This window comes from Cottoperca gobio, chromosome 15 (genome assembly GCF_900634415.1).
Source record: "Cottoperca gobio chromosome 15, fCotGob3.1, whole genome shotgun sequence".
In the NCBI taxonomy this organism is placed as follows: Eukaryota; Metazoa; Chordata; class Actinopteri; order Perciformes; family Bovichtidae; genus Cottoperca; species Cottoperca gobio.
In genome coordinates, this window is record NC_041369.1 from 19,011,660 (window position 1) to 19,025,070 (window position 13,411).

General features: G+C 44.2%; 1 protein-coding gene across 1 annotated transcript in view; it reads left to right on the top strand.

The window, feature by feature from the left end:
* Positions 1-13,411, top strand: part of cep170aa (centrosomal protein 170Aa) — a 38,258-nt gene that overhangs the window by 18,885 nt on the left and 5,962 nt on the right. The window contains 9 exon segments of the mRNA XM_029449510.1: positions 1,459-1,623; positions 2,121-2,426; positions 7,176-7,523; positions 7,774-8,063; positions 9,904-9,999; positions 10,723-10,840; positions 10,991-11,682; positions 11,684-12,545; positions 13,117-13,167. Of these exon segments, the coding sequence (XP_029305370.1) occupies positions 1,459-1,623; positions 2,121-2,426; positions 7,176-7,523; positions 7,774-8,063; positions 9,904-9,999; positions 10,723-10,840; positions 10,991-11,682; positions 11,684-12,545; positions 13,117-13,167 (2,928 nt within the window).

Below are 13,411 nucleotides of genomic sequence, written 5' to 3' on the forward strand. Positions count from 1 at the left end.
CAGCCTATACACAGTTTTCTACTGATATTTAAAGTCTGTCACACTTACCAAATAGGGGGGGGGCTTTTGGAAGTGTGTTGAATACCTAGATATTTAAGGGTATCATTAATAGTTAATGCTGTGTCTGTTGTAATCTTTGTATGTAGGAGACTTAAACATTAAATCCTATTCTACAAAGCCAACAGAAAAGAAATCCTGCAGCACCGTCAGCATCAGTTTGAACTGTAAGGTCTTTACATGAATGACATTGAACTCTTCACAGAAATGACTAGGTGCTTCCCAGACAAGCCGAGTGATTTATGGGGACGTCAGTAGAAGCTCTGATAGTATTCACACGTATTAAATGTTTGAGATACAGGAAGTTTAGTCAGTTCCTCATCATTTCAAGAAAGGAGCAAACGGTACGAGATTGACTGTTGTTTTGTTTGTTCAGCATGTTTATTCTAAGCGTGTCAGTCGGTAATGCACGGTGTTACTTGCACGGTGTTGGACTTTCTCAGATAAGGCTTTGGATTTTAAGCATCATTGATCGGAGTTCATCTCAAGATCCTAATATTTAAAACCATGTTGCAAATATTCCCAAACTTGCAGAGCAGCTTATGCGGGCAACTTGCTTCGAAGATGAGCCCAAAGAGATTTGGGAAATAAGCCTTTGAATCATATTTATAGAATATATTATTTATGAGAAAGTCAGTTTTTTTTCTAGTAAGTATATTCTGCATAGTCAGTTTCCATAGCTTGTTTCTTTTTGATAATTGCCATATGTTCCTACATTTGCTCCCCAACATGGAGCAGATGGCCCCTCTAATTTCTGAAAGTATCATTTGTCATATTCAGATCCCACAGAGACTCTGTTTGTTAATATGAACAGATGAGAAAGTAAGTGCTCCATATTGTGAGTGCCCCAAAGCAGGTTTTAAAGAGCTGCACCAGCACTTCCTGTCCTGGGTGATGTACATGATGTGTGTGTAAATATAAGTGATAGAGAGTGAAACAGAGCCTATACCTGCATGTATAGTATTTGTACTTTACGTGCATGAATAGTACTTTCGTAGGGCTGCATCCTCCCCCACAAGGAGACAGTAATTCTGATAAATGGTGAGACACACTTGCTGAAGAGAGCACCGTGATTGAATTGGTCCATTGTGGGCTGAGCTTGACCTTTCACCTTCAGCTTTTGATACTGAATCCCAGCATTCATCTCTCACTGTGACATTGAAACAGAAGGAGGTTATGTTATTAAACTAACAAATGCTCAAGATGTAGATCGAAGCTTCTTCTAAATCAGTGAAGGTTAATGCAACTGATGAAAAGGGGATATAGGGATAACACCTCATGTACCACTTTCTGTCGTGAAATTACACTGTTTCGTTATAAGTCATATAATTGAATAGTGCTCATGAACATAAAAAGGTCAATCATTAACCTCAGAAACATCTTTACATCTTTCAACCTCAGACAGCAAAGAGGCTCGTCGAGGGGAGAAAGCTAAAGACGACAGCCTTAATGCGTCCTCCGCGCACGATTCCAGTTACTTTGAGATGCCTACCAAGGAGGGTCACATGGCCAATAACGGCATCCATGAGATTCCCACCAAGGACACAGAGGGCACCTCCACTGCAGGTGAAGTATTTCATTTATTCTGATTCAGGGTGCAGCTAAGAGTTTAAAGGGAATTTAAAGTTATATTATTGTGTTAAGAATTAAGACCTTTGTAGTTTCATAATCACAGGTAGTAAAGCACTAATACATGTGACATTAGTACAATTTGTATATTTACAGTATAATTATTACACATTTGAGTCCTCTGAAGTCGGCCTTTGTGATAAATGTGTTGCAACCGTTTATGGCACAAAGAGACATTAATTTACAACCAAAAACAGGAAGTGGCCATTGTTTGTCTAGCACCGACAGAGTAGCAAACATTCTGCAACACAAGTCATCAGCGGATTTGATCATATTTGGTTAAATATCCATGTACTGTATATTTCCAATGAGTCTCAGATATACATAAAAGAAATTACATTCACTTCTGTACTTAGAGCTGTCCACTTAAAGACGCAGGTCTGAACAGGGCTACTGACGGACACAGTAACTAAACTGCAATGTCTGCTCCACAGCTCAAGGTCACGCCTCCTTCACCATAGAGTTTGACAGCACTTCTCCAGGGAAGGTCACCATTAAGGACCATGTGTCAAAGTTCATACCCGACCACCACAGATCTCGCTCCAAGAAGAGTGGAGCAGGAAGTGGAGGAGCATCAGGGAGGGACTTAAGCACGCTGCAAGCCGCTATGATGGCCTCGGAGAGCAAGGTGGCTGATTGGCTGGCCCAGAACGACCCCACTCTGGTGCGCAGCGAGTCAACGGAGGACGACAGCAAGAGCATCAAGAGCGACGTGCCGGTCCATCTCAAAAGGCTAAAAGGTTGAGTTTATTTTCTGTTAACACTTGTATGTGTGTGGAGTTTTTCTTGTTCTCTACATAACTATTGCAGTACAATACATATTCAGTACACCAATGCAATACATAATACATGCATCAATACTACAGCATAAACCCGTAGGTATGCACAAACCTAAATTAGTCTTGAAGACCACATGTTGTCTCAACCCAGACACACTTAAGGTTTCTAATAGAGCTAATCACATTCTGGTTTGCAGGTAACCCGTTCACTTTGATCATTTCTCCTTCTGTTCCAAAGCATTCTTATTTACTGTCTCAATTGTATATTTGTCTCTTCCTATACTATGTGATGACTGGGTTATTCTTTGTTAGCAGCAGGGGTTGTTGGCAGTGGTAACCAAGCCAGAGGATTAGCAGCTGACAGATCCCATCTACTGCTCTGACATCCAATGACGAGGCTTAGCATGAGTAGCATAGTCCTCAATTGAATTTCACCATTTATAGACATATTATCCAGTGGGGAGCACATACTCTATGCATATACTACTTCATGGCATGCCTGACAGTCTGTGTGGACTTCTAAATCTTCTCGTTTACATCTGTGGGCTTGTTGCTATGCATCCTTGGGGTAAGGTTTGAGATTGCTGTGAGTGTAAATTGCATGCTTCTCTGTGTTTCTTTGTTCCATTTACCTGCAAGCAGCCAACTGCTGAGTAGGCTCATGCTGCCAGGGAGTTTTGGGATAATGTGCCAGACTATAGGGGACGCTATGCTAGGCCTTTTACTCCCGGTAAAGAGAGTTTAAGTTTGATGCTATGGTAGACTACATGCTGGGCATGAGTTAATTAAATGGAAGCCAATTTATGATGTTGTTGACACATGTGGAGGAGGGAGCAGCAGACAGGAGCTGATGAAAATGGAAATCTGTGAAGCAGCAGTAAAAGGAAGGGAAGCTAATTCATTAGATGGAGTTAGTACTACATGCATGTCAACTGGCTGACAGCATGGTTCACCTGATGGATGATTATGTTGCTAACTGAGTGTCTGACTGACTGGGGCTGCTAGACACTGCAGTGTTTCCAAATGAAGCTGCGGCTGATTGATGCTTGATGAGCGCGACCTTAGTATTTCAGTATCTGAAGAAAGAGAGGAAAATAAGACGATAGCAAGTAGGGGACTGTGGTTGTGACACGAGTTAAGGGAGCAAAACCAAGAATAACTGCAGAAGACAGAAAAATAAATGGTGAAAAGATGGCTGGAGTGAGGAGGAGAAGAGGGAGGGAGAGTACAAAGAGGGATGGATAGAGGGCAGGTGGACAGCTGGATGGAAAGCTATTGGTGCTGACTGTGGACATGTGCGGTGAGCAGAAACAGGTACGGTGGGGAGATGGGTGGAAGATGAGGAAGGCGGGAGAACCTCAGTGTTAAGCTGAGAGCAGCATGGTCAGCCTAACAGCAAAGGTGATTGGACAAAGAAAAGGAAGGAGAGAGAGAGGGAGGGAGTGAAGCATGATGTCTGGACTGCGGTGAAAGCGGAGAGGGAGGCGGCAAAAGGAGGAGAGAGCAGCTTTTGGTAGATAGTTGTTATAGTAACAGTGGTGCAAATGACGGCAGGGAAAGAGACGATACAGAAATACTATTACAAATAGCAAAAACTAGCGTCTGTGTGTCTGTGTGTGTGTGTGTGAGTGTGAAGGCTGCAGGAGCATGTGTGAGAAACGCATTTCAGTGCTGACGGAGGGCGTGTGTGAAGCATGTGCTGCTCGCATGTGGATTTGTGTGACTAAAATCCATCATGTCTGTGTTTGCTGCATGTTTTTGTTTGATACATGCTCAGCACTGATTTGCAGACAAGCAGTGTAGTATGAGTGAGGAGAGGCATGTGTGATGTTGCTCAGGGTGTGTCTTAGAGTTACTAGGCAGAGTAACTCGGAGGTTTAGCTAGGACATTGAGAGAGGAAGCAACTGAGCCAAAGCTTTTGGTTTGTAAGCCTCAAGGTGAGTCTTTCTCTTCTTGCTAGAACGAAACATAGTAGAGGATACATCTTTAAACTGTCTGTTTTCACTATTCAATGTTGGAATATGAGCTGTCACGTGTGTATTATTGTAACATCTGCATCTTCCATGCCAATAAGATGAGATTCTGAACAGCGTAAGGCTGTAACTGGGATCTGAAATGTTGAGATTATTTTTTGCAATGTGGATACATGATGAGTACTTCATGTGCATTGATATTCATTTGGAGTCGTAGTAAATGTTTAGCAGATACACAAGGGTTGTAATTCAATATTTGTGTGTGCATACTATTGTATTGTATGTTCTTACACAACACAACTCTATGTATGTAATAGGGGTTGCATGTTTGCTTGTCTGTGGCTATGCATGCATGTGAGGTAAATGCATCCTTGTGTTGGATAGTCAGTTGTGTGTGTGCGTGTGCGTGTGTGTGTGCAGCCAGTGACGGGGACAGAGTCCAGCTCCCCTGTGAGTCATGGCGTGGCGAGCGGGGCAGAGCGCTGGACTCTCACAGATACCTCTGTTCTCCTCTGGCTCTGCCAACAGCTTCTTTGTCTGGGGCACACAGCATGAAAGACCTGTCTCTCTTTTTCCTCTTATCTGCTGATCTGCTCAAGATACTCCAACGTTCTGCAGCTTCCCTCTCTTGTTTTTATAGAGTTTTTGCTCTTCTTTTATGCTGTATTACATTTCAAAGAGTGATAAAAGATGGAGGAGGTGGATGGTGGAATGTGACAAATGAGCTGCAGACTCAGAAATATGCCCGAGGCCACAGCGCTATTGTGATAACCTCATGTAGAGACAGTACTGTAAGGCTGGTGTAAAAAAAAAAAAAAGCATCAGAGCCTGAGATGTCTTGACATTTAGTCCCTAATGTGGGTCAAGCTCCAAAATATTGGATCCAACGATCCCCGTAATGCAACATCATATTGTCTTTTACTAGACTCTAAATGTACTCTTTTCCTGTCTTTAAAGGATCGCCCCTTGATACGTCGCCTTTGTCATTCTCCAATGTGCAATATCTAAATAATTATCCGTTATTTTAATACAGAACTATCCATTGTGTGATTTTCAGTGCAGATCACAGTAAAGATAAATCACCATGTGTGGAAAGTTCCCCAGGCAAACCACTGTAGTCCACTCTGTCCTCTTTCCTCGTGAAGGGCAGTGCACCTCTCGTACTTGATTTATCTCTTGCACATTGTAGTTATCGTGGAACTATTTTTAATAATCTATTTGAGTAATCTTTTTTAAGAAAAGTCAAAATTCTCTAAATCCAGCTTCTTAAATGTGCATATGTTCTGGTTTCTTTACACCTCTATGACCGTAAACTGAGTATCATTAAGACAAAACAAGACACTTGGAGACGTCCTCTTTGTTTTACCTTTTTCTTTCCTGCAATTTTATAGACCGAGCAACTAATCAATTAATAGTGAAAATAATTGATTAATCCACAATGAAAATGAAATTGTTGCCGCCCTAATCCCCACTTGGTTATAAGTAATATTAGATTTTTCTAAACTCGCACAATTTAGGCTGCAAAGAAATGATTTGATTACATTTGTGAACTGGGAAATAGTTTTTGCATTTATTAGTTAAAGCATGGAAACAATGTTAGTACCAGATATGCGTTTGCCAGGATCCAAACCTGAGCAGTGAGTTATGAAAGAGGTGTGTGAAGTGGAAGTGTTTTCATCCCTAACGACAGTCATGTGGTGTTTCCTCCCCTCCGTCTGATCCCCTGACTGGCCCACTGGTGGCTTGTTAACTGACTGGCTGATTGAGTAAGTGGCTGTCAACTCTAGTGGCAATATACAATATCCTGAGCCTCCTTCAGCGAAGAATTCCCACTCTCTCTCCGTTTGGCTTTTTCTTTTCTCCCAGTTAAGCCAGTTCCTCTCTTTTCCTCTTCCCCCATCCTCCTTCCCAGCTCAGCCTCCTCTTTTCTTTCCCAGTCTCCTTTCACCTCCCCTTCCCCCCCACACACACACACACACACTCTCATCCAGCTTCCTCCTCTGCTTCCCCCTCCATGTTCTCCTCCTCCCCTCCCCCTTGCCGCTCTCTCTCTGGCAGTAGGCAGGGCCAGTAACCATGTGGGTGGCATGTCTGGATTAGCGTGGCACACTGTCTGCCTTCGCACAAAACTGAGAGGACATGCAGATTTGACCCAGACTGATCAAAATTTAGAAACGGCAGTAATGTGGTAGGTAAACCAGGCATCGTGAACTTAGGGTCTGTTTTGATGGCTGAAGGGTCACAGCTGAACGTTCGTAGTTCATTAAGTTCATTTATTTCTTGTTCTGTTATCCACAATGGATGTGCTTTCAGGATGATGTGCTGCTGTGCCGTGGTCTATATGGGACTCCTTCTTCTTCTTGGATGCTTAATTTAAGTAGACATCTGAACAGCCACTCACATTGTTGTGCTGCACATTGCACAATACTGCTGTATTGTATCTTTGTGGATGCACAACAGCTGTTGTATGTTGTTGTGATATGGATTTTTGAAAGTACGTTAATGTAACATTCTACAGGTTATCAGTATAGGTTACCGTATAAGTCAGCGGTTGTAGATAGATAAATAGTTTGAAACCTATCCCAGGTAAGCAAACAGATCTATTGGATTGTGCATTTTAAATATTAGAGTTTAATTATAGAGTGTTATGTGTCATTTCCACCAAGCATTTGTTTTTGTTGAACAATAAGTTTAACAAATAGTTTTAACTTTGTGTCTGTTTTTGTGTCCTGACAGGCAGCAAGCATGATGACGGGACCCAGAGTGACTCAGAGAACGGAGTGGGCCTACGTTTTGCCAACCGCCGCTATGCCCTCGAGGAACGCCTAAAAGCAGCACACAGCCTCGCTGGAGCGGGAGGGGGGAACATCACCACGAGCGCGTCCAGAACAGGTGGCAGCCGCACTTCCTTCATGATCGAGCTATACGACGAGGAAAACCCTCGCAAGCGTCGTTCGTATTCATTTTCCCAGACTGCACCCCTGCAGGGGATAGGAGCTGGCGGGGAGGGACTGTTTCCCCAGCCTCCCTCTCACCCCAAGGTGTTCAGCATTTCCACCTCTGCTGCTACAGCCTCAGACTCAGGTAATACATGTCATCATGTCTAATATATCTTGTGAGTCTTTTTATAAACAGCTTAAAGGCTTCATGTTTAGTTTGAAAGTGAAACTATTCAAAAGTTCAGCGTAAATCCTTTAATCATGTTGTCATTCATTCACAACTCGCAACAGTTTAGAAATGTACATTGACAAAAATGAGTTACGCCAGCGACTTGTCTCTGTACGTCCATTCTTTGTAATCGCTTTATTTCTACTCTACACTTTGTTGCCTGTAGGTAAGGTCCCAGCGCCGATACCAGCTACAGTGACTGCAGGGGCCCCTACGGCTGCCCGCGTCCTTCTCAAGCAGAGGTCAGAGGACCTGAGCATCGGTCGCAGCTCAATCAGTACCGGGCTGGCGACAGGCAGCCCCACAAGCCCCAGCGAGGACGCCTCAGTCGTTGGGAGGGGGGCGGGAACTGCTGGAGGGGAGGCAGAGGACGACCACAGCGATAAGGGGACCTACACTATCGAACTGGAGAACAGGAATGCAGAGGAAGAGGAGGCCAGGCGCATGATAGACAAGGTAGGAATGTTCAGAGACGTAACTACCTGCTCCGTGTAGGATCATTTCTGTCTCTACCTCAACCATCACAATAATTTGTCTCGACTGCAACATCTGAATTCCAGCACGAGGAGATGCGTCAGGAATATTACTGAATTTAGTTTTGTGTTACTATTTGCCTTTTAGATCATAGACTACAGCAGAGATGATCTGTTTCATGTGCTGCAAAGAGGACGTTATTATTCTGAGTGATTTGCTGACCCTGCCTGCTCTGCATAATACTGCAACACAACACAATTCCCTTTGAAGCTCATTCCCTGATTTTAGTTTACTAATGTACCGTATAATCACACATTGTGATGTTGTTAGACACAATTGAGTAGACTTACGTAGACTGTAAAGTGGATGGAGCTGGGTAATATTTGTCTGATTTGCCATTTATGAGACATTGCACTTCACTTGTGGTTATTTAATACAATCATCTCAATACTATAGTTTACCATAAAACTGAGGGAGATTGTCTTGTTCTATTCATTTTGTTCTACAAAAATACAGCAACATAACGCTCCTCCTTTTGAATCTCCTGCTCAGAGAAAGGCTTTGGAGACAAGTTCAAGTGGAGGTTATTTGGAGAACTTTGTTTTACTGTTAGGTCTTTAAGTTCAGATAACTGTAATCACCCCAGAAAACATACATATCTCCCTTTGTGCCGTCGTTGCTTATTTGTGACTACAAATGTTGCAAGTAGAATGACAAGAGCATCATTTACTCTGCAGTTACTCTATAGAGGAGAATTTGACCAAGCACAAACCGAGCAGAGCAAGGTTAATCGTCTCTTTATTACCTGCTGCGTTGGCACATTTACGGTTAGCAAGTCCTTCGAGGATGGTTTGTGTTGTTGCCACTAAAACCGAGCTATCCTCTCACCGTTGCCTCGCTTGGCCACCACTCCATCCTCTCTGTCCCATTGGTAAACCTAATGCGTCTGTAATAGCCCATGGAGATTTCCTCCATCAAGCACTGTTTCATTAAACGATGCCGCCCCCGTACTGTGGCACAGCAGTCTTTCATGGTCACAGAAACATATGGGAAAAGGACACAGCAACATTTAGAGATTAATGGTTTAATGTAAGTTTCAGGGTGAGACACTATAAATAGTGGAAAAGCTGGTAAAGTAGAGTAGGAATTAAAAAAGTCCTTAACAAAAGCAACAAGCGCTAAACCTCCCAGTCAGGAGTTCACTGGGCTTTTAAATGACAACCTACCAGATTCAGAAGTTGATTTATTTTTAGAAGGTTAAGTTTTGTAAATAGACATAATTTTAACTTGACTAAATGACTTCTTAAAGAGCACATGTCCCTTTAAGTGTTGTATGCAGGTGTTATCTTTTGAGGAGCAGTTATTATAATCAGTGGGAGTTATTTCTAGTCGGTGTTAGTCTGAGTGCATCACATTCAGAACTGGAGCGGTTGTTATGCTAATTCCTGTAATTAACTGGCACGAATTGGCACAGCGCTCACAGTCCATCCGCTCTCCTTCTCCGTCCCTTTTGTAGATTGTGTGTGTGAGATTTCTGTTCGTTGCCATGGTGCTCGACTATCGAGTGCAGATCGGTGCTTTAATTCAACAGCATCAGGACTGTAGAATAATATTACCATAGTGTTTATGTATTGTGAGGGTATTTAAATTCATTTCAAAGTGCTGCTGCAGTGCTTATATGATTAGGAGGCGTACAGAATCATGACTAATTGGATGACAACAGATTTACATTCATTATACTTGAAATGTCCATCTTTTGCCACATTGTCAGCTTTGGTTCCCTCCTGTCTTTTAAAAAAAATGTTTATGTATATATTTGTAGGTGTTTGGTGTGCAGCAGAACCAGGAAGACTCCTCTATTCTGTCAGACCTGAAGGGAGAAGGAAAAGGAAAGGAGACGGGAGAGGCGGGGAAAGAGGTAGAACACTTGTTGGCTCTCTCTACCTCTACTCATATTTCCACCTATACACAAGTACTCTTTGTTTAGATTAGGTAAAGAAATGGCCTCTGACTCCCAATGTCCCTCAGCAATCGATAAGAGAGTCGATTATGGAATTGGGAAATCACTTCCCATCCCTACCTCTCAGGCCGGGGTAGTATAATGGAGTCATGGCTGAGTTTCATAATGTGAGTCACTGTCACTCCTTTGGCTTAACCCTTCTCCTCCCCTCGCCTGTTCATTGGAGTAAACTAGTCCTCCCAGAGACTGACCTAGATCATAATAAGATGTGGGGAGATGTGCTCGGGCCCTCAGGGCTATTTCATAGGAGGGAGGCGACAGTGTGTATGAGCATGTTCTATCTTTCTACCTAAGTCTTCTAGGCTGTTTAGATTTTCCAATTAAAATCACAAGCAACTGTTCAGCTTTTCTTAAAACCGTCAAGATGGAGGGGGAGTTTCTTAGACAGACAAGCAGCCTCAAATCAAACGTATTTCGATTTCCAAGTTGGAATTTGTCTTTTTACTCCACCCTTTATTCCCACAAACTAAATCATTTCCATCATCATGTATTATATTTCAGATGAACACACACTGCTGATCTTATCTGTATATGTTGTCCAACCACTGAACTGCTCTTTTTTTTTTCTCACCCCTGTGTCCTACTCTCTTGTCACCCCACCCCCCTCTCGTGTCCCCTCAGGCTCTTGCTTGCGACTCGAGCTGGGTCTCTGAGTGGGCCAGTCTAGCTGCCAATCACACCAGGACAGACCCAGAGGGCTCAGGAGCAGAAACAGCCGCCTTCCTCCACAAAGAGAGAGGTACACAGTCACTTGACTCTCAAAGTTAAATGCTGAGCTGGAGTTGGAGTTTTTAAATACAATACTTTGTCCCTTAAAAGCATGTGCAGAATAAAGCAGCACTGGGAATCGCTTGAATGTTTAATTAATGTGAAGTTTGTCCTTTTTTAGGAACTGATGCCTTTGAGTCCGGTGCGTCCCTCAGCAGAGGTGAATCCTCCTCCAGTCTGATCGACCGTAAGCGCAGGACCCTCCCCCAACTCCCTGTGGATGACCCTCGGGCTAAATCCATCACCAAAGCTCTCGGACTGAGGTCCGAGATTGGGGAGAAACAGGACACTGAACCCCAGGAAAAAGAAAACAAGGGAGACGGGGAATCCCCGACTCCCATGAGGGACGGTGAGATGACAAGTAAACGGAAACAAAGCTCCACATCCTCACCATCCAAGACTGCTCTCCGGTCCTCTGGCAGCGCTGAGCGGAGGAAGAGGTCAGAGGAGAGGAAAGGCGGAGGATCAGGAGAAGGAGGGGAGAAGTCTGGGAAGCCTCTAGTGCGCCAAGGCAGCTTCACAATTGAGAAACCCAGCGCTAATGTCCCCTCAGAGCTCATCCCACGCATCAACAGAGGCGGCAGTGGGCGCGAACGCAGTGACTCTGTGGGCAGCATGGACACTGCTACGCTCCTGAAGGACACTGAAGCTGTCATGGCATTCCTGGAGGCCAAACTCAGAGATGAAAACAAACTAGAACACAAAAGCAGTAAAAGTGGCGTCCCCTCTCGGACTGACTCCATCTCTCCGGAGTCAGATGTTGACACGGCCAGCACAACTAGTCATGTGGCCGGAGAGGCGGAGAGGAGAGCATCTGGATGGCGAACATAAACGACGTTCCTTCAGCAGCATGCACCGGGAGAAGAGCAACATCAGTACCACTTCCAAGACCAGCGTCACCAACGCAAGTGCCCGCGACCGCTTAGACAGGAAGACTAAAACAAGAACTACGGAAATGACAAGCCGGGCTGATGCACGGCGCTCTGTTCAGCCGTCCTCTGCCTCCTCCAGAGCACGCCACCCCTCTGTGGATCTCACTGATGACGACCAGACGTCTTCCTTCCCCATCTCTGACATCCTCTCCTCAGACCAGGAGACCTACTCTGGACCTTTGGGCCGCTCAGCACACGGACGTGGCTCGGATGATGTTCTCCATTCCAAACTGGATAGTAGGTCTACTAAAACCTCCAACAGTGGATTCTCCAAGAGCAAGAGCACTCTCCAGTCAGGTACAGCCTCCTCTATGAGCAAGCAGGCCGCACTGCCTCAGCCACGGCCCACAAGAGCCTCCCTTCTCCGCCGCGCCCGGCTGGGGGATACCTCTGACACAGATCTAGCCGATGCAGACAGGCAGTCCGTGGCGTCCGAGGTGTCCACCACCAGCTCCACCTCTAAACCCCCATCAGGGCGAAAGGGATTGTCACGACTCGACCTGCTGGCTCAGCCGCGTCGGACCCGTGTGGGCTCCATCTCAGCCCGCAGTGACTCAGAGTGCATAGTGACACGGAGCTCCACCTCTTCACCCCGTCTGTCAGCTGAGACCGCTCTGCGTCTGGGCCTGCGCTCGTCAACGCCAACAGAGAGCAGGCTGACACCCAGGATGAGGGCCAACAGCGTGTCCAAACTGAATGAGACCAGGACTAAGACCACTACATCTGGATACTGCTCGCCCACAGGTGAGCACATCAACTGTACGCCTCATTTAATTTCATCACTTCAATGTTGCCGCTGATAAAGAAGGAGCTTATTCTTTTACTATACACACTACCAGGTAGTTTGAGGATTTCACCAATGCAGTTTTATTTGAACCTATAATAGTGCATAATAAATTATTTCTAGAAAATATTTTGCATTATTTATCTGAATCTAAATCTACAGAGTAGCTACATTTATCAGGTAAATATAGTGAAGTAAAAAGGTACAATATTTATGGTTATGTTTATGCAGGAAATGGAAATATTTAAGTTCAGCACTTGAGTAAATGTAATTAGTTTGTGTCCACCACCATTAAATTGTAGGAAAGAATAAGAAGAGGGAAATTAAAAGAGTTCATCAAGGTTTCTTATTATATTATTTCTGTTGTTATTTTGTTATTTCTAATTGCATGGTTCTTGGCAAGAACAAATAATGTGGTCTAAGAGTCTACACCTTTGCATTCCTCATAATGTGTCAGTGTGTGTGAACATTTGTCTGTAAAACATTTCCACTGTGTTGTGACAAACTTGTGCGTTGGTTGTCATCGTCCAGAGAGCTCTCAGCCCGAACCTGAGGGCGGTGATGCAGAGGAAGAGCTGATGGGTACTGTACCACAACTGTAGAGTCTTGATTTAGACAGTGTGTGTGTGTGTGTGTGTGTGTGTGTGTGTGTTTGTGTGCCAGACCTGGGTCACAGCAATAGAAGCCGCTCAATTCTGTCAATTACTGGGAAATTAAGGAACATATACACTCTGATCTTTCTACATTTTACAGTTTTGCAATGCAAGTCTAAATGAGTCTGGAATACTTTGCCAGATGTAGATTTAAAAGTGTAGTTTTCCACACA